The sequence below is a fragment of the Vigna unguiculata genome, chromosome 11 (assembly GCF_037176805.1).
Source record: "Vigna unguiculata cultivar grain cowpea cultivar isolate G323 ecotype 2 chromosome 11, ASM3717680v1, whole genome shotgun sequence".
Classification (NCBI taxonomy): Eukaryota; Viridiplantae; Streptophyta; class Magnoliopsida; order Fabales; family Fabaceae; genus Vigna; species Vigna unguiculata.
This window is the reverse complement of record NC_140802.1, coordinates 12,731,893-12,757,209: the sequence shown is the minus strand read 5'-3', so window position 1 is coordinate 12,757,209 and position 25,317 is coordinate 12,731,893. Positions and strand designations below refer to the sequence as shown.

General features: G+C 36.8%; 2 protein-coding genes across 3 annotated transcripts; one reads left to right on the top strand and one right to left on the bottom strand.

Moving 5' to 3' along the window:
• Nucleotides 1–162: 162 nt before the first annotated feature.
• On the bottom strand, nt 163–21,952 carry LOC114169952 (COP9 signalosome complex subunit 3-like). Of its 2 annotated transcripts, XM_028055360.2 has the most exons (15): nt 21,765–21,952; nt 21,624–21,671; nt 11,098–11,155; nt 10,072–10,366; nt 9,834–9,946; nt 8,736–8,982; nt 4,436–4,493; nt 4,259–4,348; nt 4,006–4,071; nt 1,989–2,078; nt 1,696–1,854; nt 1,496–1,617; nt 1,228–1,300; nt 1,044–1,150; nt 163–439 (listed from the first exon to the last, which is right to left on the bottom strand). In XM_028055360.2, the coding sequence occupies exons 4-14, from the start codon at nt 10,254–10,256 to the stop codon at nt 1,085–1,087; spliced, it is 1,269 nt and encodes a 422-aa protein (XP_027911161.2). In that variant the 5' UTR covers nt 10,257–10,366; nt 11,098–11,155; nt 21,624–21,671; nt 21,765–21,952; the 3' UTR covers nt 163–439; nt 1,044–1,084. The 2 variants fall into 2 exon arrangements, with proteins under 2 accessions (XP_027911161.2, XP_027911164.2); XM_028055363.2 differs by lacking the exon at nt 11,098–11,155.
• Nucleotides 16,705–17,517, top strand: LOC146881017 (uncharacterized). The gene has a single exon (XM_085669210.1). The coding sequence runs from the start codon at nt 16,705–16,707 to the stop codon at nt 17,515–17,517; it is 813 nt and encodes a 270-aa protein (XP_085525336.1).
• Nucleotides 21,953–25,317: the final 3,365 nt, after the last annotated feature.

Sequence of the window (25,317 nt, the reverse complement as noted above, 5' to 3'; positions counted from 1 at the left end):
TTTAAGAACAATCAATCAAAATTATTTATTCCCAATTGTAAGAAAAACAAACCCATATATTTTGTTATGACACTATAAGATATGCTCTATTCATTTTGCATGGTCTAGGTTTTGGTAGTGAAGAAACAGACCATGTTTTGCCTAGAAATAGAAAAAGAAAAAAGTTCTCAACAAATTTATCTTTTTATGTTTCTTTGTTCAATCAAGAGATTGCATTAGTTTCTGATGAGTAACATCACCATAATTCACAATATTTATACTGTACTAATTTCTTAATTGATTATCAACAGGAATTGTATTTATCATGCCTTGAATTCTAAGAACAACCTTCCAAATCCTACCAAAAAAATGTAGGGTTTTAGGAATAAGAACAATTGAGTCATTTTTGCGATAACAGTGACAATAAGAAAGATCTTCCATCTTCTCCACTGTTCATCCCCTGCCACAATTAATGAAAATCATAACATGAGAATATGAACACTTTGTTTTATACAACTTAATCTGATTTTTCCAAAATGGTTTTAACAAAATGGTATTTAATTTTGTGTTGGTTGGCGTAAATAATAATAACGCAAAGGGTCACCAAGAAATGAGTATAAGAAAACAATTGTTCGGGATAATGATGCTAATGCCATGAGGAGTTTCGGAAGTATGAATAATAAAAAATGATTAAAAACCTTTCAGCTAGGAAATCTCTGAATTCCATACCAAACAATCACCTATTTTGTTGGCATGGTTGAAAAGGAAATATTAATAACACTAACTAAAGCAACACGTGAACATAACAGTATTTATCTCATCCATGGCTCTCTTCGTATGCTCACTCATTTACCTCTATATCCACAATTAAGAGTCGGAACTATCTCGTAAGTAACCATGCTTCTTTATTTTTCACATTAAAATAAAAGGAACTTAAGGAACCGCTACTTCAAATGCATACAACAACTAGCACATCGAAATCGTTCAAACGAAAGAACAATATAAGTGAGAAGCGAACATTATTTCAGAATATTATCTCACTGAGAGAGAGTGGTGAATCTTACATCATTCATAGCCTCGTACATATAACCTATATTGTCTGACCTTAAATGTTGAACTTTTGTGGAACATCAAAGTCATCGAAGTCGTATCTTTGTCTCTCTCTTCCGGCCTGAGTACGCAAATTACGCTTAGTTAAAAATATTTTACAGAAAAGTTAACATAACAGGACAGTTGATGAACACACACCTTAGACAAATACAACTGATCACATGAAATTTGTTCATCCATTGCAGTTAGTTTCCTTGAGAGTGCCATTATTCTGGCATAAATTGAGAAAAAAAAAATACTTCAATACGAGAGGAAGAACATTTTATAGACACAGGTCACTATGAAATTAAGCTTTAAAAGTAACAAAACCGAAAATTTGTCATTACAAAATTTGAGATGAAACGTGTTAATTGTTACTAGTATTGGAAAGTAATTGTGCTAAACGAGGTTTTAACATAAAATATACCTCTGGATTGATGAATCAATATGCTCAATCATTTCACAGGTTTTATACTGTTCAGGATCCTCCAAGAATCTCACCATTCCATCCTTCTGGTTGATAGTAGCATATATCTCACCATCCTGAATCTGAAGTTTAGGAGTATGTTATTAGTGGTACGTTAATGCTAAAATGAAAATGAAAATGTATCTCAGTTGGAAGAGCACCATTTGTAGCACATGCATTTCAGCTTCTTTGGGGCTATTTAACTGCACTGTGTTGGCTATATCTTGGAGAGAAAGGGTCAAGTATGTTTGGGTTAATCTTTGAATATTCCGTTTATACATGGATGATACAGCCTGCTTAACCAGTCCAAGGTTGCTGTCCTGAAACAGAAATTTGCACAAGAAATCTTGATAAGTAATTGCATAACGTCAGAACTGGAAGTTAAACACTGTACTGAGCAACAATCAAAATGCCCGATGCTACAAATAAGTACTAAATATGTAAAAGGACCCACAGATTCAAACTTCTCCTCATTTGTCTTGACGAAAGCCTCTAATTCTGCAATTTTTCCATTCCCATAAGTATTTGCCAATTCGACATAAGGCTGCCCAAATGACAAAGGGATTAAAATAAGGTTAACATTGCTCAAATACAAAATATATGCATGGAAGACAAGTCAATATGCGTTGAAGTAATCACAAAAAATTGCTAACAGCAAGTTACACGGCCATTCATGTTGATGGTAAAAAAAGGAATTCTTAAAAAGTAAATCCACGAATAATTAAAAAAATCGAGGGAAAGCCATCAATTGCATCTAAGATTTTACCTTATAGAGAGCTTACGAAGAGGAGGATATACTAAAGCAGGCTGAGTCTTGTACAGGTTACTCAATGGAAATGACACATTCCAAAATGGGAAAATGTACTTTAAGCGCTTGTTCGTTTTGCCTAATTTGGTAATTCTTCATACACCTTCAATATACCGAATTAGTATTCCAAAGTTTGAAAATATAAGAATTTAGTCTTTCCTCATATTTAGGCTTAACATTTAGTGATGGTTTTTACTGCCACAAAGTGGGAAGAAATCTGAAAATTTAGTCTTTCCTCGCATTACCTAATTACAAAGTCAGAGAACCCAATCAACCTGCTAAATAAGTAATATATATTTTATACCATTATGTATCTTGTAATGAATGGGTCAATATACGCAAGCATACACACATATATATGTGTTAGCTTTTGTTTACATCAGGTGTAAAGTCTAAAAACTCGTACCAAATCCAAACCTTTAATTCTATAAAATCTAATGGTTGATATCAATTCACCTAGTGAGTCATGTGCTACCTATGCATCGAGCCAAAACAGTGTCTTTATTTCCTTGGAAGGAAAGCATATATATTAGTGTACTTAAATCTGAATGTAAATCAAATTAATGGAAATTTAATACACAACGTGACTTACTTAGATGAACTGATCTGAACCATCGGATTTGGTGTAAGCCTTTTGACTTACCCTTGCTATAAACAGATCCTAAATATGTGTTTACACGCATGCAGTATGTATTTCGTATGTGAATTTATTGCTCAACAATATCTATATTTGTTTTTATTTATTGTGTATATGTATTTCTTCTATTTATAATTTTTATTAACATTTTAGCAAATCATATTATAATAGTATGTTTAATTTAGTTTTTATTGCTATAATTAGTTCATTACTATTTTTAACATATCATATATTATGCTTTATTTAGGTCATTATTATTCTGTTTTAGTTTATTATATTATAATATAATAAATAAATGCCGACTATTGTAAGTTAAAAAGTGACCAATTTAAAAATACAACAGAAATGTTGGACTCAAATTGATGCCCAAGCCCCAAAACAGATGAGAAAGGAGAAAAATACACCCTAAAGCCCTAGGGAACCACGAGCCATCCATTTCTGTTATAGTTTGCACCACCCCTTAAAAGTGAAACATTAAGTCCCAGAAGCTTGATTGCAGCCACTCCAACAGCAACACTATAACACGTGATAGAGTCTGTTCCTGTATCTCAACCCCACTCCACCCTGCCCCACCACCACAATGGTGACCACTATGGTCACTATTGATAACATAGGCTGAAAACTGTCCTTCCTTCTGGACCGAGCAAAGATGATTCAACTTGGACCAGAAGATAATTTGATATGGGGAGTTATACAATCAAGGGCTGCAGAGAAAGGGTGCTCCAGTAAGTACACAAAGCAGCTTCTGACTTGAGGACAAGAAAGCTTCTTAGGAGGGTGGTATTGATGGAATCTGTCTACCCAAGCAGACCATGATTCATTTAACCCAATGATTACTACGGCAGGAACTATTCCTATTTTACTAAACTATAATAAGACAGTATCTTTTCTCTTAATTTTCATTCTGATCACACTTGCTAAGATAAAGTTATTTCTATCAATATCTTGAATATAAAAAACCAAATTGTACAATTTGACCTTCTAATTTATAAGACAGTATCTCAACCAACTAAATTGAAGTCATACCTGACAGAAGTTCTTCAGGTTCCTTTGAGCAGCAGAAGAAGAATACTTAGGAAGACTGGTAGAGAACTGCAAAAAAGAAATGGCAGCTCATCACCTGATAAATTATCAATATAGCACCTCAAAAAATAAATTTTAATTTGGTCAAAACGAGAAAAACCCTGTACAAAGAAGGCTTGTCATCTAACAATACTGTTTAGGATGTGATGCATAGGAAACATAACAGGCGTAATCTATAAATAAATTAGACTTATACCTGCCCATTACGAATGAGAGAAACCAGGATATACTTTTTGTACGCTTCCACAGCTATAGCATTAATGACAGACATGGGAGCAGTTACAACCTGGAAAATGTATAAATGCTGAACTAAAAGGTTGATTCGAGAACAAATCATGAATAACACAAGTTATAGATTATGTAGATTGCTTACATTGTGCAGAAGGTCCAATGCTTTTTGAAAGCACTTCATTCCAATGCATATCATTCCTCTGTCAGAAGGTCAAAAGTCAGACAATATGAAAAAGGCTTGACTAAGAGCTCATTACCAGAGGTATGATCTAAAGTTATTAAATATTGACAAGCATTCAAAGTACTTGTCAATCTGATCCATGTGCATATCAATTTAACCATGATAAAAACTTGAGATAAATACAAAAGGAATAGAGAAAAAATTTGAGTCGCAATGGTGGGTGCCAGTTTAATTATCCCATCCTAACCTCTGTAAAAATACATCTCATCACCATCACTGTTTCAATTATCAATTAAATAAATCTTTTACAAAAAGATATAAATCACAGCAAAGAAAATATGATATTATCTATGTAAGGACACACATTGTAAGGGTTTAAACAATTTAACACTTGAAATTGAGATATTCTCATGTGAAAAAAATAAACAGTAAATAAAAATATTAAAAGAGTAGAAATAATCAAATGTATGGCCTAAAAACTATTTGATTTAATGAAATTAATGTTTGTGTTTCTTCAAATGTAATACATCATTTGAACAACATCACACAAGAAACAAATGTGTAATTAAGGTTGCAATAAGAGAGAAAGTACTTAGGAATCTGAGTGATTGAGTGAACTTCATAAATAATGAACAAGTTGAACAACAATTCAGACAGAATGAAAAATTATGTAGAAAGAAATAAGAGTTTTCCAAATGAAATGAAACTAAAGATAAGAGAGAACACTGAAATCAAGTTTATCAGGTTACCTAATAAACTACAAGTGTTTTAGTAATTTAAAACAGGAATGGGTATGAGGACATGGATATATATAGGAATGGGGACGTGACAGATATCTACATACCCATTCTCATCCCCATCCTCAATTTAAAAAATCAAATATTAACCATATCCAGTCAATGTTAGGATTTACAATCAAAGTCATTACATTCAAACAATACTCATAGGAATGAGTTTATTTGACATCCCTAAATTTGAGGGTGATTCTCTCCCTTAGGATCTCATGCTTATCATGGCATACCAGATTTCATGTATAATGAATGAGGTACTAGAATAAGTTATCCAAAAAAGAATTGATTGAAAAGTTGTGTGCTTTGTGTTGTACCTAGTTTCTAGATAATACATTTCCTATTCTCCTCTCTTCCCTCTTACACATTTTATCTAACTCTCCAATGCTATTATAAATATGGGATCTATGAGAAGGAAATTCACTCTAAAATTGATTCATTATTCATTTGTATTTTTCTCAAGTTGATATGAAAGTGGGTCGATCTTGCTCTGCCTATTTCTGTTTGGCAAAAAACTCATCATCCACTATTGGAGTTTCGTCCACCAATGCTTGGGTTTAGTGGGCCTCGAGCAGCATAACCCAACCGCCACAGTTAGGTAGGTTAGGTATCAGAATTCCTACCAATGCATCATCAAGATCTTGACTGCCTTAGACGATTGACATGCACCGCCTTCCAATGGTTGGAATCCTTTTGGACCACCACAGTTCAACTCGTAAGTAGAGTTAGCTTTTGCCCTCTATTCTTCATTCTGATACCACTTGGTGGGTCATGTAGAGATGGTCACAATTTTCTCCCCCCTCACTCACACGATTCATCCATGGGGAAACAGTTGTAAAGGTAGTGGTGCAAGAACTAATGAATCGGGATGAAGCTCTCAAACAACTCAAATACATCTTTTCAAGGCCCAAGAACAGATGGTACGTTTTGCAAAAAACAGGAAACATAAACCATCTTAGATTAAAGTGGGGCATTGGGTCTACCCCAAGATACGACCTCATTGGCAAAGTTCCATGCCAACGAGGTTGCATACCAAGTTATCAGCATGCTATTATGGGCCTTTCAAAGTTGCGACAGGTGGGTCCAGTGGCATTTGGATTACAACTACTAGATATGGCCCGCATTCACCCGATCTTTCATGCGTCTCAACTAAAGTTAGTTGTGAGAATGCACAATATTGAGAAAGATTTACTAGAAGAATTGCAAGGCAATTTTCCTGTCCATGTTCCAATCCCAGTATTGGATAAAAGAACCACTCAGCAACAAGGTGACAAGGTGCAGCAAGTGCTCATTGAGTGGAAAGGAGATCCAGAAGCAACAACCTGGGAGGACATGGCTACTATGACAGACTAGTCTCCAGGTTTCAACCTTGAGGACAAGGTTGTTCGATCATGATGATAAGACTATGAAGGTGTATGTTCGAAGGAAGTTTGTTAAAAATTAGGTAGTTAGTTAGGTGGTTGGGGGAGTGAGTTTTAAAATTAGGTAGATAAGTTTTATATGGTTATAATACTAAATGCAATGAATCCAGATTTTCATCATGTTTGACATCATATTTAAACTACCACTGATAGACATATATATCCAAACTAGTTTTTTGACCCGTGCAATGCACGGGATTATTTATAATAATTATCATCAATTATATATTGTAAACAAAGTTTAAATAACCATTTATTATAAACAATTATATTGTAATATAACAAAGTTTAATATCCATAATTGATGAAGTACACAACTATATTGTCATATAACAAAGTTCAATGACCATAATTCATCAACATTAAAAAATTATCGTTAATCTAATCACAACAACAACCATTCACGAATACTTCAACATTTGATTCGATAAAATCATTGTCTACTTGAAAGACAACAATATCTCCTTCTTTTAATTCATTTTCAGAACAAAATAACCTCCAACCTTGACCAATCTTTGTTGAACTTCGTTGTTTGTTGGATATTAGTATTTTGCAATTCACTATAGTTTTAGGCCCTATAAGAAAGACGTCTTCTACCTTGACCTCCCGAATAAAGGTACAAGCATAATGATATACCTCCCACATGTGTATTCTACAAGGAATAATGTAAGATGCAAGAAATAATTCTTCATAGAGAAGCCTAACACACAGAGATAAGAAGAGCCAAAGGATAATTCAGTTGAAGGGAGAGAATGGGAGGAAGAGGAGTCATGAGAGAAGGTGGAGAAAAAGTGAGTGCGGCTTTAGGACAGCAGAAAGCAAGTCACACCTGCAGGGCCTTTTTTTCATTTCCTAGTTATTATAATGCTATTAGAGATCACTTTAAAGAAACCCATCACTTTGATGTTAGAGCCCACCACCATGCCTCTTAAGAGCAAAGACGCAACACAAATGTTGATGGCAACATTGCATTGTTCACGAGTGACCAGCCAGAAGAGCTGGAGCACAGTCACTACACGTGGGAACAAGTGGAGAATGTTAAATATTAGAACCCTCAAATAGCAATGCAAGTTATAGGAGCCGAGTCCTACATAAGAAATGAAGATTTTTTATGTGGGTTGTTTATGACATTGGGCATTTTTCCACTACAATGGCAAGCTTTAGCGATGAGATCCACTCCCCCCTAAGGTATGTATGCATTATATAAGCATCAGCAAAAAAATTAAAATTTCAGAAAGGCAATTTGGATGGGAATGAAGAGGAGAGTATTTTGGGAATGAAGAGAGGAAAATTGTGGTTATTATGATTGTGTTATGATAGGAAATATACACATGAGAAAGGATAGACATAAGAATTCATCTAGCCTTTTTTCCTTATGTGATACAGGGAAAGAGGGGTATCTCCCATTGAGAAGCCATGGAGATTGCACTCGAGATACAGGACATTGTATCACTTTTCCTACAGTCACTTGTTTCCCCATGAAATTATGCCAAGGTTTAAAAACAATCTGCAATAGTGATTTTCATCACTCCTACATCAAGGATTTTGGGTGTGTCCATGATTGCAATTGTAGCCACATCAATTGCATTTATCCACAATTTCCTGCAATAACAAGAAACATGACAAAACTTTGACCTCGATTCCTACATTGTTCAGGTATCCTAACAGATTTAGAACGGGCAGATTTTGAGCATCACTCTTGCTTTGTTTGAAGAGGGAAACATTTTAATAACTCCCCCAATTTAAACATCCAAACCAAAGAAGGAAACTTATTAATGAACTTCCATACTCTTCCCTGATACCATTTCCTCCCCTTTTTATTTTGCATTTTTCCCCTTCCAACTCCCAAATACCCACATGAATTTTGACATGGGAAAATCCTACAACCCCACCACTACTGTTAAAAACACAGAACATTACCTACTGCATATCTAATATAAATGTAAGAAATTCAACAAAATATTACATACAGGGAAGAAATTACAGCACATTCTATCAACTAAAACACAATACTAAAAGCACAGAAAGAAATAGGGGAAGAAAGCAGCGCACCCATAATAACAGTAGAGAAAAAAGTCTCTTGGATGGTTAACTTCAAAAACATCATCATCCAATATGGATAAACCAGTTTTGTAGCACTTTGACAACAAGCAAAGCAAAAGAAACTCTGAGTGTAGGGGAGTTAGGTGCTCTGCAGAGACCTGAACTTTTCGAAGTGCAGTGAACAAAGGAGCCACACCTCGTATTGGAGTTTCCAACAACATCACTTGATCCTTCAACCTCCTACACACAGATAAAACTAAAAAAATTCCAAAAAAATTCAAAAACACATTAATCAAAAACCAAGAAATAACATCAACATCAAATTAAAACCCATTCTGTTCTAGATCCATCAGCACCTTAAACATGCACAAAACTACAAATTCAGAAGAAAAAACAGTCAACACTAAAATACCAAAGCCAAGAAAGAAAACCAACACCAAAAAAAAATCTTCCCAATCTTCATCTGTCCCCTTTCTTCTCTCTCTAATTGATTAATCTCGACTCACTAAATATTTTTCCTTTTTCCCAATCCAGTGTTGTTAGTAAGATATAGAATGGATGGATGAAGAAAGGGGACGTTTGGTCGAGAAGAGTTAGAGGAGATATTTTTAAAGTAGTGGGATTCGCCTAAACTCTTCCACTCCCTATCTCACCTCCTCAACTTCTTCTATGCTATGTGGAACTTTTGACAGAATTTCCATTTATCTCTCAATCTCTCTCCATGTTTCTTCTTTATTTCCTTTTAACAAAACACTTACAGTTTCTACTCTATTTCCCACCTATGTCCATTCATCCTTCATGTTTCCATCTAATCTATTTCTCCTCTCTACCACGCCGACTAAACATCTCTCCTTCACTTTTATTGAATTGTAAACAACAATCGATCGCACAAGTATCTAAAAACCAATAAAATAATTTCAACCCGCAATTTGTTACTTAATTAACTCATGTAAACAACAAGGTTTCAAAATAAGTGCGCAAAAACAACTTCGGCCAGCAATTTCCCAACATCAAGGATCAACCCTAACTACGACCGCAATTTAAAGCAGTTTCTATAAAACCAATGAATCAGGAAAAACTAACGATTTGAATCTCATATTTTCATACATTTTTCAGGGGCCAAACGAATTTGATCGCTGCAAGCGACGATGAACCTGGTAGCGATTGGAACGGCAGTCTCAGCCTGCGTTTTGGTGATCGGACTAGTCATGTAGGCATCTCTGCAATCACAAAAGAATCAAAATAAAACAATTCGTGTAATCTCGCAACAATATTCAAGGGTTCAAGAACTAGGGTTTTCGGCATCAACAAATAACGCTTATAATTAATCTTTTTTGGGACGTACAAGATGTAGAGAAAACCGAGGGAGTGAATGGAAGGGTCGAGTTGAGTGAGAAGCGGGGGGAGGCGAGTTGACTTGGATCGGAGCAAGTCATCGGCTTGTTTCAAAATACTATGGAGGCGATTGACATCGCTAGAAGTGCTTGATAGCCCTTGGATTTGAGCGACCAAAGCTTCCAAAGGGTCCATGCAGTGCAGTTACTTGCTTTTCGACTCGTTCACTCGTTTGTTCTTACCGACTCAGTGAAAACACATAACAGTGATTCACTCCCGAAGCTCCTCTTTGTTTTTCTGTCGTCCTGAGAGTGTAATGTAGCACATGAATGTGTTTGTATTTAATAGAGAACATTTTAAACAAAAATATAATGCATTTGCAATCAATTTGGAAGATCACTATCGAATTAATGCCTTAAGGTTAAAATTTATTTATTTTATTAATTATCTTTAATATCTCAAGTATTTTTTATGTTTGTTTGTCTCATTTTACATGAAATTTTAAAAATTAACTGAATAATATTCATTATCCTAAATTAATTTGTCAAACTAATATTCATATTCTTTTTATCAAATTATTAGTAAAAAATATAAAATAAATAAACAAACAACTAAGAAATAAAGTCGAGGTTCTTACAACTAAGATATACATACTGGTAATTATCTTGATAATATATATACATACATACATATATATATATATATATATATATATATATATATCCAAATTGTCCATCTAAATCACCAAAACATCTTCCAGTAGCTCAAAATCAAATCAACAAAACAATTATACTGTCACATCTTCCATTAGCTAAAGGCATATGAAAAAAATCACATGTGCTCAAAAAATCTAATTTTTCTCTAAGTTGTATCATATATCCTACATATTGTAACCATATCATAACAGGTTTCTATAGTTAAGCTCCTAAACATCAACTACAAAAGAACAACCACAAATGAGTACTATTTATGCTAGCGACAAATAGAAAGCGGATTCCGTGGCTGAAAAGATTATAACTTTAAATAACACTAATACCTAATGATTGGACTGGAAATCCCACACCAAATCAGAAGCTATAGCCTTGACAATTGAACTGCATATATTAAAGTAACACACAAATGTTACTAAGAAAACAAGAGAAGAAATTAGATATTATTTCTAAATTTTACAATTGGGTTAATGTTAATGATCTCTTAGCTTTGCCTTCTTCGAGTTCTATGTACACTTGGTGTAATGTTAAAAAATGCTTCCTTGTTTCTAAAGAGTTAAATTTTCCTTTCACATGTGCATTACACCTTCTCTCACATGACTTTGTTTGACCATAGTTAACTATATTCTCAAATTATATTCTATAATTTGATATCGAAAAGTATACTGATTTGCATTTTCCCTCAAAATTTGATTAAAATCTAATGTAATAGTGTGTTTGGAAGTAGGAACTAAAAGAAATGAAAAATCACATCCTATGTGTCCATCATTAGCATGTTTGGTTATTTGCTTTTTGTGGTGGCAATGGAGCTACTAAACATTTATAGATAGATGGGTTGGGAGTGAAAGGAAAAAAATCATGATATTTGTTTCGTTGTTCGTTTTTGTATAATCAGGATCTTATTCCATTATATTTAGCAAAACTTAGTATTGCATTTTAGGTAAATAATGGATACATTATATCACTTTCTTCCTAAATCACCATACATGTTATTTTAAGAAACCAAAACATCAAAATCTTATAGGGCCATTTGCAAGACTCAAATCAATCAACCAATCCTTGGATTGTGCCTTGACTTGAGATTAAATAGTGAAAGTATTTTGAGGGCTTGTTCAGATTCCTCTATTGTTCATGATATTTATATAAATGATAAAGGAGATACAAGGGAAGTTGAAACATTAAAGGCTACAACTAGATGCTAGGTGTAGAGGTTATCCAACACTCAACCTCCCAGCTTACACATAATGATTGTCTAGATATACTAATTATTTCTACACTCCCCCTCAAGCTGGAGCATACAAATTGTATGTACCAAGCTTGGAACAAATAAACTCAAATCTGAGGTCCCCTTAATGACTTGGTCAGCATATTTGCGAGTTGGTCATTCGATCCCACAAACTCAGTACATATTTCCTTTGCCAACAACTTTTCACAAACAAAAAGGCAGTCTATTTCTATATGTTTTGTTCTCACAATGCGGATGATAGGATTCCAATGGCCAACACATGGAGACTGCATAAACGGACTAACCACTCCAACTGCAAAGGATAGATCTGGCCTTGTAATAGTGAGATAAATTAGTTTTCCGACCAGCCTCCTGTATCTTTAAAGAGAATAATTCACCTTCTTCACTTGTTAACTTTTGATTTGGGTCCATTAGGATTCTCAACTGGTTTACAATCAATCATACCATTTTCATGTAGTATTTCAAGAGCATACTTCCTTTGAGAGATTACAACGCCATATTTAGATTGTGCCACTTCAATGCCCAAGAAGTATTTGAGGCTTCCCAAATCCTTGGTTTGAAAATGCCTACACAAGTGCTCCTTTAATTGAGATATGCCAACAATATCATTTCCTGTAATGACTATATCATCAACATATACTATTAGGTAGATACATTTCCCAGGAGAAGTATGAGTAAAAGACCGAGTGATCTTCCTTACTGCGTCTTAACCCAAAACTATGAACAATGGAGTTGAATTTTCCAAACCAGGCATGTGGTGATTGTTTGAGGCCGTATAAAGAGCAATACAATTTGCACACCATACCAGACTCCCCCTGAGCAACAAACCTAGAAGGTTGCTGCATGTAGACTTTCTCCTCAAGATCACCATGAAGGAAATCATTCTTGATATCCAATTGATGAAGTGGCCAATGACGAATGGCGGCCATTGCAAAGAAGAGGCGAATAGTAGTCATTTTCACCACAGGAGAGAAAGTGTCACAATAAACAAGGCAGTGTACCCTTTGGCAACTAATCAAGCTTTGAGCCTATCAACCTGACTGTTAGAGCCAACCTTAACTGCATATACCCATCGGCAACCAACAACTTTCTTGCTCGGTGGGAGGGGCATGAGCTCCCAAGTATTGCTATGTTCAAGAGCTTGCATTTTTGCAATCATGGCTTGTCGCCATCCAAGATGATCAAGTGTTTCCTTCACAGTTTTAGGAATAGTAACAGAAGACACTGAAGATAAAAGAGAACAATAGGAAGGCGACAATATGTGATAACTAACAAAATTATAAATGGGATGGGGGTTCCTAGTGGAACGAATACCCTTTTTGAAGTCGTAAATAGCCCAAGAAAACACATTTAAGAGAGCGAACAGAAAGTTTGTCTAACCCTGGAGACATGTCATGAACAAAACATACACAACCAAAAACTCTAGGAGAAATGTGAAAGAAAGGATTATCTGGAAACAGAATGGAGAAAGGGACCTTATGATTGAGAGAGGAAGATGGCATCCGATTAATGAGAAAACCTGCAGTTAAGATGCCCAGTGATGGACAGGAACATTGGCACTAAGCAAAAGGGTACAAGCAGTTTCAACCAAGTGTCTATTTTTTCTTTCTGCTATACCATTTTGTTGTGGCATATGAGGACAAGTAGACTAATGCAGGATACCATGGGAGCTCAAAACGTTAGAAAAAGCAGATGAAAAGTACTCCTTAGCATTGTCACTTCTTAAGATTTTGATTACTTGACTGAATTGATTCTTGATTTCATTCAAAAAGGATGTGAAGATGGATAACAATTCTGAACGATTTTTCATAAGATAAACCCAAGTACATCTCGAATATTCATCAATGAAAGTAACAAAATACCTAAAGCCCAAAGATGAGACACGACTAGGTCCCCAGATATCGGAATGGATGACAGAAAAACTAGAAGTACACTTTGATTGAGACCTTTTAGGAAAGGTAGATCTAACATGTTTTCCTAGTTGACATGACTCACATTCTAAGGTCTGGAGACTACTAAGTTCAGGAAACATTTTCTTTAACTTGGACAGATGAGGGTGGCCAAGCCGATCATATAACATTTTAGGATTGGGAGTTGCAACACATGACACTCGTGGACGAGATCCAAAATGGTATAATCCGCCCACTTCATATCTTTCTCCAATCTGTCTCCCCGAACCACGCTCCTGTATAACAAAAGATTTGTTATCGAAGGTTACTGAGCAATTCAATGTTTTGGTAACAAACTTAAGGAACTTAAATTGAAGGGACAATTAAGGACAAAAAGGACAAATTTTAAATTTAAGGAGGGAGATAGGATGGCTTGACCGACTCCCTTTGAGGATGTTTTAGAACCATTCGCAAGGGTTATAAAATGAGATTTTTCTTGAAATGAAATGGTTGAGAACAAGGAGGCTGGTCGAGGTGGTCGTGTTGTCCTTGACCAAAAAACCACATTTCCACGGCAGCCGACCAAGATAGATAGTTTTGGCCATTTTGGATCAGGGAGATCAAGTACAGTTGCAGATGTGAAAAAAAAAACAAGAGAAACCCTAAGCCCTAGGATGATTTTCACAAGGGAGGCCTCGGGATCTCACTTAAACTGGCTTCTAGGGGGCTGAACAGATAGAGGAAGCTCCGGCTACCCCTACGGTGGAGACACGACGAGGTTCTGGCGGCGTGTGAGTGTCAAGCGCCTGGCTGCAGCGGATAGTGTAGTGGCGCGTGGCAGCACGTGGAGGAGAAGTTGCCTTCGGCACCAACGAGGTTGGTCGTCGCTCGAAGAGGCGATCCAGATCCGATGGTCGCTGGACGAAACTGTGGCGGCGGACAGTTAAGGACAGGGGCAGACTGGCAGAAACTAGTGCTAGACAGTGTTGGACAGCAGTGGGTAACTTCAGATAATGACAAACCAAGCTAGACAGTTGCGGATAGCGGTGACTAGTGGTGGAGAACTGCCACAGACGACGGTGACAAATGGTGGTGGACCGGACAAGACAGAAACCAAAGTGGGATCGACCCACTTTGATACCATCTTGAGATTGAGACTGAAAATATGAGTAGTGGGCTTATGGGACCACTCTCACTTTCTTCTATTTATAATGAAAACTTATACAAGTACATGGAAGACTAAGAGACTGCACTAGGACCCTAGCTGCATAATTAGATACAACAGTAGAGGTTTCTCGCACTCTACACCCTATACATAGGGTTAATGATACAAAATAGAAGTAATAATTTTAACAATAGTGTTGTTAAGTAGTGGCAGGTCACTGCAACAGGTGCTCAATTGCATTGTGTTTATGGGATATGGTCATTATGCTCAATCACAGCCACACTATAATTGAAAAAAAATGTGTCTACTATGGCCATTTTGATGAACAAGGGTTAAAAACCCAAATTTTCCCTCGATTTGAGTTTATTTTCTTAGGATAGTCTCAAGATATAGCTATGGTGTTGTTGTGGTCAGCTGTTCTACCTTGAATAAGTTGGGTCCTCAAATTTGACCTTATTCCCTTGCCAAAACAAGGCTCAAAACCTTAGCTTTATTCTTCCCAAACAAAATGAAACACCACTTGAACCAAGTATAAACTATTAAAGAACAGGGAACTTGTAGAATCAGCAGTGGGGAGAAAGTAAAATCAAGAAAATAGGGTCAAGTTTGTGTTGTCTCACTTTTCAATATTATGTGGCACTGTTGTTGGACTTTATTGCCATAATGCCTTCTGGTGATGATACAATGTGAGATAACTTAGCGTATAGTTTTTTGTCCAAAATGGAAACATAAACATAAATTAGTGAAACATTAACTAAAAAGTTGTGGTGGTCTGTCTCAGGTCAGGTTAAGGAAACCTGAAATTGTGAATTTTTGAATGGTTGTGGTGTTTACTATTTCATATTACTTTGATCTTAATTCAAGGTGTAGAAATAATTAGTATATCTAGGCAATCATTATGTGTAAGCTAGGAGGTTGAATGTTGGATAACCTCTACACCTAGCACCTAGTTGTAGCTTTTAATGTTTCAACTTCCCTTGTATCTCCTTTATCATTTATATAAATATCAGGAACAGTAGAGGGATCTGAACAAGCCTTAAAATATTTTCATTGTTTAATCTCAAGTTGGTATCAGAGCAGGTCGATCCCACTCTGGTTTCTGTCTGGTCCTGCCCACCGGCACTTGTTGCCACCGTTCGCAGCTGTCTGTCGCCATTTGCCATTGTTCGTTATTGTCTATAGTTGCCCACTGCCATTAAACGCTATCCAAAGCTACCAGCAGCCACTGTTCACTAAATCGTCGTCTTCTGCCACTGTTCCGCCGCCGTCCGCCATTATTCGCCACCAGTCGCCGTCTTCAGTTTTCACCGACAACCACCGAATCTAGACCGCCTCTCCGAGCGACAGCCAACCCTGTCGGTGCCGAAGGCAGACTCGTTGCCACGCGCCTCCACGTGCATCATTTCAATCCACTGCAGCCAAGCGCGTGTCGTCCATGCGCCACCGTCCAGTCGCTAGTTCGTCATTATGCCACCTCCATAGGTGTCGCCGGAGCCACTCTACCCGTTTTGACCTTCAAAACTTTGTTCCGGAGAAGTCCAGACGCAACCCTTGCGGAAATCTCCCTAGGGCATTCGAAAATCTTCACTGTTTTCCGAAGCTCCTCGCTGTTTTTTTGTTCCCTTGATCAAATATGGCCACTGGAGGTACTGGGAGTGCTATTTCATTCTCTAGAAGCCCCTACATTACTTCCAAGAAGCTAGACGGACAAAATTACCTCTCCTGGACCGCTGCCGTTGAGATGTGGTTGCTTGGTCAGGGACATCATGACCATCTTGAGAAAGACGGAAGCCATGCGCTTGAAGAAAAAGCCAAACAGTGGAAGCAAGCAGATTTTCAGTTGTGTGCCCTGTTGTGGCAATCCGTGGAGCCAAGACTTTTAATGTTTCTTAAGGCCTTCAAGACATGTCACTCGTTTTGGAAGAGGACTCAGAATATATATGACAACGATATCCAACGCCTATATGATTCGACGGACAAGTTGGCATCTCTAAAAATGACCAACCATGACATGATCTCCTTCATGAATGAAGCACAATCAGCCTTGGAAGACCTGCAGATGTTTCTAGAAGTTCACGCTTCAAATGAAATGAAGAAGCTGGACAAATACTATATGGTGATGATTCCTCGCGCCATTCATCCAGACTTCAATTACATCAGAGATCAACTTCTGACCTCTCATGAGGCCCCTTCCATGGAAACCTTGATCCAACGCATGATTCATGTCCCAAAAGTCCCAACACATGAAACTCTAGAATCTCCTGCTCGAGTAGAATCATTTGTTATGGCCGCAACTCGAGGAAGAGGAGAACGTGGACCTAGAGGTGGACGTGGAGGCCACGGGTGTCCTCAATGCACGTATTGCAAAAGGATGGGTCACACTCAAGAAAACTGTTACACCTTACATGGTTTTCCTTCCAAAACTGCCAATGTCTCTCAAGCTTAAACTACTAAATCCAAGTTCAGTAAGGATGAGTATCAAGAGTACCTACACCTCAAGTCCAACAACTTGACACAGTCATCTCAAGTTCTGAGTACATCAACAGCTTGCATCTCTCAATTTATGGAAAGTCACAATTCATGGGTAATTGATTCCAATGCTTCTCACCACATCTCTAGTAATACCTATTTGTTCTCAACCATTTCATTTCAAGACAAACCTCATTTTATAACCCTTGCAAATGGGTCTAAAACTTCCCCAAAGGAAGTCAGTCGAGTCATCATGTCTCCCTCCTTAAATCTAAAATCTATCCTTTTTGTCCCTAATTGCCCCTTCAATTTAGTTTTCCTTTAAGTAGTTAACCAAAATGTTAAATTGTTCAGTAACCTTTGATAACAAATCTTTTATTATACAGGAGCGTGGTTTGGGGAGACAGATTGGAGAAGGATATGAAGCAGGAGGATTATATCATTTTGGATCTCGTCCACGAGTGTCATGTGTTGCAACCCCTAGTCCTAAAATGTTACATGATCGGCTTGGTCACCCTCATCTGTCCAAGTTTAAAAAAATGTGTTCTAAACTTAGTGGTCCCCAGACCTTAGAATGTGAGTCATGTCAACTAGGAAAACATGTTAGATCTGCCTTTCCTAAAAGGTCTCAATCACAATGTAATTCTAGTTTTTCTATTATCCATTCCAATATTTGGGGACCTAGGCATGTTTCGTCTTTTGATTTTAGGTATTTTGTTACTTTCATCGATAGATTTTCAAGATGTACTTGGGTTTATCTTATGAAAGATCGTTCTGAATTGTTATCCATCTTCACATTATTTTTACACGAAATCAAGAATCAATTCGGTCGAGTAATCAAAATCTTAAGAAGTGACAATGCCAAAGAGTACTTCTTATCTGCTTTGTCTGCGGTTTTAAGTTCACATGGTATCTTGCATCAGTCCACTTGTCCACATACGCCACAGGAAAACGGTATAGCAAAAAGAAAAAGTCGACACTTGTTTGAAACTGCTCATACACTTTTGCTTCGTGCCCACATTCCTGTCCATCATTGGGGAGATGCCATCTTAACGGCATGTTTTCTTATTAACCGAATGCCATCGTCCTCTCTCAATCATAAAGTCCCTTTCTCCATCTTGTTTCAAAATAACCCTCTCTTTCACATTTCTCCTCGGGTATTTGGTTGTGTATGTTTTGTTCACGACCTGTCTCCAGGTCTAGATAAGCTTTCTGCTTGTGCTCTCAAATGTGTCTTCTTGGACTATTCTCGACTTCGAAAAGGGTATCGGTGTTACTCTTGAAATCAAGAAATACTACATGTCTGCCAATGTCACATTCTTTGGACAAACCCCTTATTTCTCTTCCTCTGTTCAAGACGCTCATGTCATACAGCAAGTCCTCCCTATTCCAGTGGTTGAGTCCCCTATCTCGGATGCCTCTGTCAACCCGAGTCCTAATCAAAGTCCTCTCAATCCCCCATCCCCACCTACTAATACCCTCCCGAGTCCCGACCTCCAACACAGGACTCCGACGGATAATCCAATTATCCAAGAATATGGTGAATCCCCGACTTCAGATCCTTCTCCCTCATCTCTTGCTCCCATGCCTCCTGATGAAGGTGATTCCGGTTGGTCCATTGCTCTTAGAAAAGGTATTCGTTCCACTCGGAACCCCATCCCATTTATAATTTTCTTAGTTATCACATATTGTCGCCTTCCTATTGTTCTCTTTTATCTTCAATGTCTTCTGTTACTATTCCCAAAAATGTGAAGGAAGCACTTGATCATCCTGATGGCGACAAGCCATGATTGCAGAAATGCAAGCTCTTGAACACAGCAATACTTGGGAGCTCACGCCCCTCCCACCGGGCAAGAAGGTTGTTGGTTGTCGATGGGTATATGCAGTTAAGGTTGGCTGTGACGGTCAGGTTGATAGGCTCAAAGCCCGATTGGTTGCCAAAGGGTACACTACCTTGATTATTGTGACACTTTCTCTCCCGTGGCCAAGATGACTACTATTCGCCTCTTCTTTGCAATGACAGCAATTCGTCACTGGCCGCTTCATCAATTGGATATCAAAAATGCCTTCCTTTATGGTGATCTTGAGGAGAAAGTCTACATGGAGCAACCTCCTGGGTTTGTTGCTCAGGGGAAGTCTGGTATGGTATGCAAATTGCATCGCTCTTTATATGGCCTCAAACAATCACCACGAGCTTGGTTTGGAAAATTCAGCTCCATTGTTCAAAAATTTGGGTTAAGACGCAGTAAGGCAGATCACTCAGTCTTTTACAAACATACCTCTCCTGGGAAATGTATCTACCTAATAGTATATGTTGATGATATTGTCATTATAGGAAATGATACTGCTGGAATATCTCAATTGAAGGAGCACTTGTGTAGACATTTTCAAACCAAGGATCTCGGAAGCCTCAAATACTTCTTGGGCATTGAAGTAGCTCAGTCAAAAGATGGAGTTGTAATCTCTCAAAGGAAATATGCTCTTGATATATTACAAGAAACAGGCATGATTGACTGCAGACCAGTAGACAGTCCTATGGACCCAAATCAGATGTCAACAACAGAAGGCGAATTATTCTCCGATCCAGAGAAATATAGGAGGCTTGTTGGAAAGTTAATATATCTCACTATTACGAGGCTTGATCTATCTTTTGCAGTTGGAGTTGTTAGTCAGTTTATGCAGACTCCATGTCTTGGACATTGGAATGCCATCATCCGTATTTTAAGGTACCTCAAGAAGGCTCCAAGACAAGGTTTGCTATATGAGGATAAAGGAAATGTTCATATCTCCGGGTACTGTGATGCTGATTGGGCAGGCTCCCCTATTGACAGACGCTCTACTACGGGATATTGTGTCTTCCTTGGAGGAAATGTTATCTCTTGGAAAAGTAAGAAGCAAAATGTAGTGGCTCGATCCACCGGTGAAGCTGAATATCGGGCAATGGCATCTCGCATGTTGGAACTCATATGCGTAAAGCAATTTCTTTGAGAGCTTAACTTCTGTGAAATTCAGACCATGAAGATGTACTATGACAACCAAGCTGCTCTCCACATTGCATCAAATCTAGTGTTTCATGAGAGAACTAAACACATAGAAATTGACTGCCACTTTGTTCGAAAAAAATTGATGACCAAGGAAATTTGTACTGAGTTCGTTGGGTCAAATGACCAACTTGCAAATGTGTTAACCAAGTCATCAAGGGGACCTCGGATTGAGTTCATTTGTTCCAAGCTTGGTTCATACAATTTGTATGTTCTAACTTGAGGGGGAGTGTTGAAATTATTACTTCTATTTTGTATCATTAACCCTATGTATAGAGGTGTAGAGTGTGGGAAACCTCTACTATTGTATCTAATTATGCAGCTAGGGTCCTAGTGTAGTCTCTTAGTCTTCCATGTATTTGTATAAGTTTTCATTATAGATAGAAGAAAGTGAGAGTGGTCCCATAAGTCCACTACTCATATATTTTAAGTCTCAATCTCAAGTACTATAATAGTGCCTCCACTGCCCACTGCCTTACACTACAGCTAAAGTTTCCTAATTTCCCAGCCACACATTACATCTCCAAATCAAAGTACAAACAAAGCTAACCTACACATAAAAAGTATAAACAGACCTAATCTACAACTTCCGCTTATGTGGAAGTACCAATATTTTTATGTAAGAGCATAATAATGGAGGTGTAAATTGTGTGCTTTGGATGCATATCAATGCAAGCACTTGTCTGCCAAAAGCTTTAGGGTTTAAGATCTCTTTGTCAATCATTTTCGGAATAGATGTAGTCACCTTCACCACGTGATAATGACTTTCTACCTTATATTATCTAACACGTGTTAAATATTCATATCATTTAAAATTAAAATAAGAGAGTTATTCCGTGGTTTCATTCATAAGCACAGATTCAGGACATCCTTATTTCCATTCCATTCTCATTCATAAGCACAAACTCAGCACATCCCTATTTCCATTCCATTCTTTCATTCATAAGCAGAGATTCAACACAAATTAAGTAAAAATAGAGCCAACGAAAATAGGGATTACAAACTAAACCCAGAGAAGGGAATTAGGGATTACGAATTGTACCTTGATAGTGGCGGGCGACACCAACGATGCAGAACGAACGGTGAGCGACTGAAGACAAGCATTCAACACAGATTGAGTACAAACAGAGCCAACGAATATAGGGATTACAAACTAAACCCAGAAAAGGGAATTAGAGATTACAAATTGTATTTGACAGTGGTGGGCGACGCCAACGGTGCAGAAGGAACGGTGAGCAAGTGAAGGCACAGTGAGCGGCGGAACGCCGGTAAAGGAAGGGACAGTGACGCAGTGACGGAGGAAGGTGGTGAACGTATGAGTGACCGAGAGTCGTGGATGATGTGGTGAACGAATTATTTTCTACATACTTAATTTAAATTTATATCTTATTTTAGTTTTAGGAAATACATGGAATTTATAATTCACGAAAAAATGTATCATATTTTATTTAATTTATATTTATATTTCATTTTAGTTTTAGAAAATATTTTTATATAAATAATACATCGAAATTGTATCGCTTTAATTTTTCAGATATTTAATTTAAGATTATATTTTATTTTAATTTTAGAGAATATGTTTTGATAAATAATACATAAGAAATATGTTATTTTATTTTTCACATATTTAATTTAAATTTATATTTTATTTTAAATTTAGGGAATACTTTTAGATAAATATTATATTTCAAATATATTACTTTAATTTTCATATATTTAACTTAAATTTATATTTTATTTTAGTTTTAGAAAATACTAGCGTAACACAGGCACTATTGCGCTTGTGTCTATACATTATTTAAATATGCGTGATATTATATTAATAGGTGATAATATTATAATGTTATTAAGTTAATATATATATATATATATATGTATATATATATATATATATATAAATTATATTTATTAAAAATAAAGTGAAATATATCAGAACAAATAAAAGAATAACCATTGATAAATAAAGAAAAAGATAAAAAATAGAAACATCTGATTTTATAAAAAGTCTGTAAAAGTAACGGTCAATTTTTAAAAATTTAATAAATTATTATATTTAAAGGGGTAAAATTGGTATTTTGAAAAGTGAACACAAAAAAAGGAATCCCCTTTATATATTGTTATAGATTCTTGATAAATAATACACTAAAAATAAATCATTTTATTTTCCACATATTTAACTTAAATTTATATTTTATTTTAGTTTTAGGAAATATTCTTGTATAAATAATACACAGAAAATGTACTATTTTATTTTTCACATATTTAATTTATATTTATATTTACATTTTATTTTAGTTTTAGAAAATACCCTTAGATAAATAATACACTACAAATGTATCATTTTATTTTGGGTTAATTATGTTTCTGGTCCCTCAAGTATTAAGCGATTTTGATTTTCGTCACTCCATCTAAAGTTTGCTTTATTTAGGTCCCTCACATTTTGAAACACTTGGAATTGGTCCTCATTTTTGGACGTCGTTAGTTTCTTTTGGCACCTGGCAAACAGATTGTCACGTCAGGATCCCGTTTTCAGCTTTGTCACTTGTATATGTTCTGCACATGTTAATTAAATATGAGTTAGGATTTGTTAAAATTAGAACGAAGGGGAAGACCCATTTGGTGAGGGGAAGAGGCATTTGGTGAGAACAAAGAGGATTACAACATTATAAACTACAATTAATACAGAATATAATCGAAAGCTGGGGCATTAGTTATAATCAAAAGCTAAGACAATGGTTTGATGTGATTGACAAAATCGCGATTTCTAGTACTAAGGTTAGTTCGTTTGTTGTTTTGATTCTTTTTATTGTTTGGTTTGGTTTGGCTGTTTTTTTGTTGTTGTTCATGTATGGTTCAATTTGTTTAATTTGTGTGTTGATTTAAAATGTAGGGCTGGAAATGGGGTTCGTTGTTGCTTTTCATCATATGGGTAGATTCGAAAGAAATAAGGGATTGAAATACGTTGGGAGTGAAATTCATGTTGTTAAAAGGTTCGATCCATATTTTTTTGTCCTATTTTGAAGCATTGGGCATCGTCAAAGAGTTTAAATATGGTGGTGATGTGAAACTTTGGTGGAAGGGTTCAAAACAAAAGCTATTAAACAACCTGAGATTGTTGAATGATGACAATGAAGCACTGGTATTAGCTAACTTTGCAGAGGAGACTAACGAAGAGGTTAATATATATGTTCAGCATGTTCCTAGTCAACATTAAGTTGTTCACTTTATTGGTGATTGTGGATTGGAGGAAGTGGTGGGTCAGGATGTTGTGTTGGGTGAGGCAGAAGTTGTAGAAAAGGAATCAGAAATAGAAAGGTAAAAGCACATCTATAATTGTTTCCAATTTTTTTCTTCCAAATAATGCAATTCAGAATCTTTAATACATACCCAACGTTGCAGGACCATCAAACCAAAGCTCCACTAGTACAAGGAGATCCACACCCATGGTTGCAGCAAACATAAACCAACAACACAAACAAAAAGCATGGCGGCACAAGTCTTAGGGTCTCAAGCAAGTACTAGAACTCAAGGAATGTCATTTCGAGCCACAACTCAAGGAATGTCATTTCGAGTCACAACTCAAGGAATGTCCTCAGCAAGTTTCCACCCCTAAGTCAGCATCCAAAGCATTTAAGAGTAACTCAAAACCCTTATGGGGACCTCCATCCTCATGCACTAGAAGCCACATCCATTACTGTGCGCATCCTGATTCTCCACACTCTAATGATGTCCTTAAGATGACTCTTGCCGCCACAAGCTCCAACTCATGATCCTTTCATCTACTGGCCACCACCTATAGATCACACGAGGGAATTATCTAATTACAAACTAATATCTATAACATCGAGTGGAGCACCCTAATACAGACCACAATTTGTATTCATCACAAGACTATCAGCCTCACCGGCTCCGACCGTAAATAGTAATCAAGTGAACCATCTGTACTAGCCATAACTATCATGCTCGCATTGGAATTCCAATACCATCAGGCTCCAACCTAGAATGGTCATGTGTTCAACTCCCCATTACAAGCTACAACTCATCAATGGGCCCCTAACAAGTCATCTTTTCAAGGCCTTCATCCAAAGCAGTGTAAAATCTTCCAACGCAGCCTCACTCTGCGTGCAACATCACTTGACGCATCTACAGCGTCGCCAGGCAAAACCTAGTTCCAGACCGCCTGGCAAGACACTTGGCACCTGGCAATGCCAACCCATTGGATTTTGATCCAGGCCAAATTTTCCAATGAACCGCTTGGTGGAACCCCTTACGTCACCAAGCGTTAGCTCTCAGGTTTTGCTCAAGATTTTTCTTTTTGGCCTATCACCTGGCGGTGCAGGTTGAACTATTAGTCGCCACACTAGTAACATACCAATTACTGGTTTTTCTCCTCTAACTCGGGTTCCAATGAACCCAATTTCCCAAACCACACAATCCAGAGTATCAATACATATACTATTCTACTTAAATGGGTTCAATTGTTTAATCACACAGCTCATACCTTAATTCAATACTCATCACTTATAAACATGTACATTCATCATTCACATTTAAGTAACAATATTTATCCAACGGAACCTAACCAACACTTAGATTTAACCAACAATAAAACATACCTACGAACATTAAAATTCAGCAACTAATTCATGCATATCGTTACTCCAGACTCAAGTTTCACCAACACATAGATTTTATCCCTCATATACTTATTCATAAGTTTATGCATGCATTCTCGT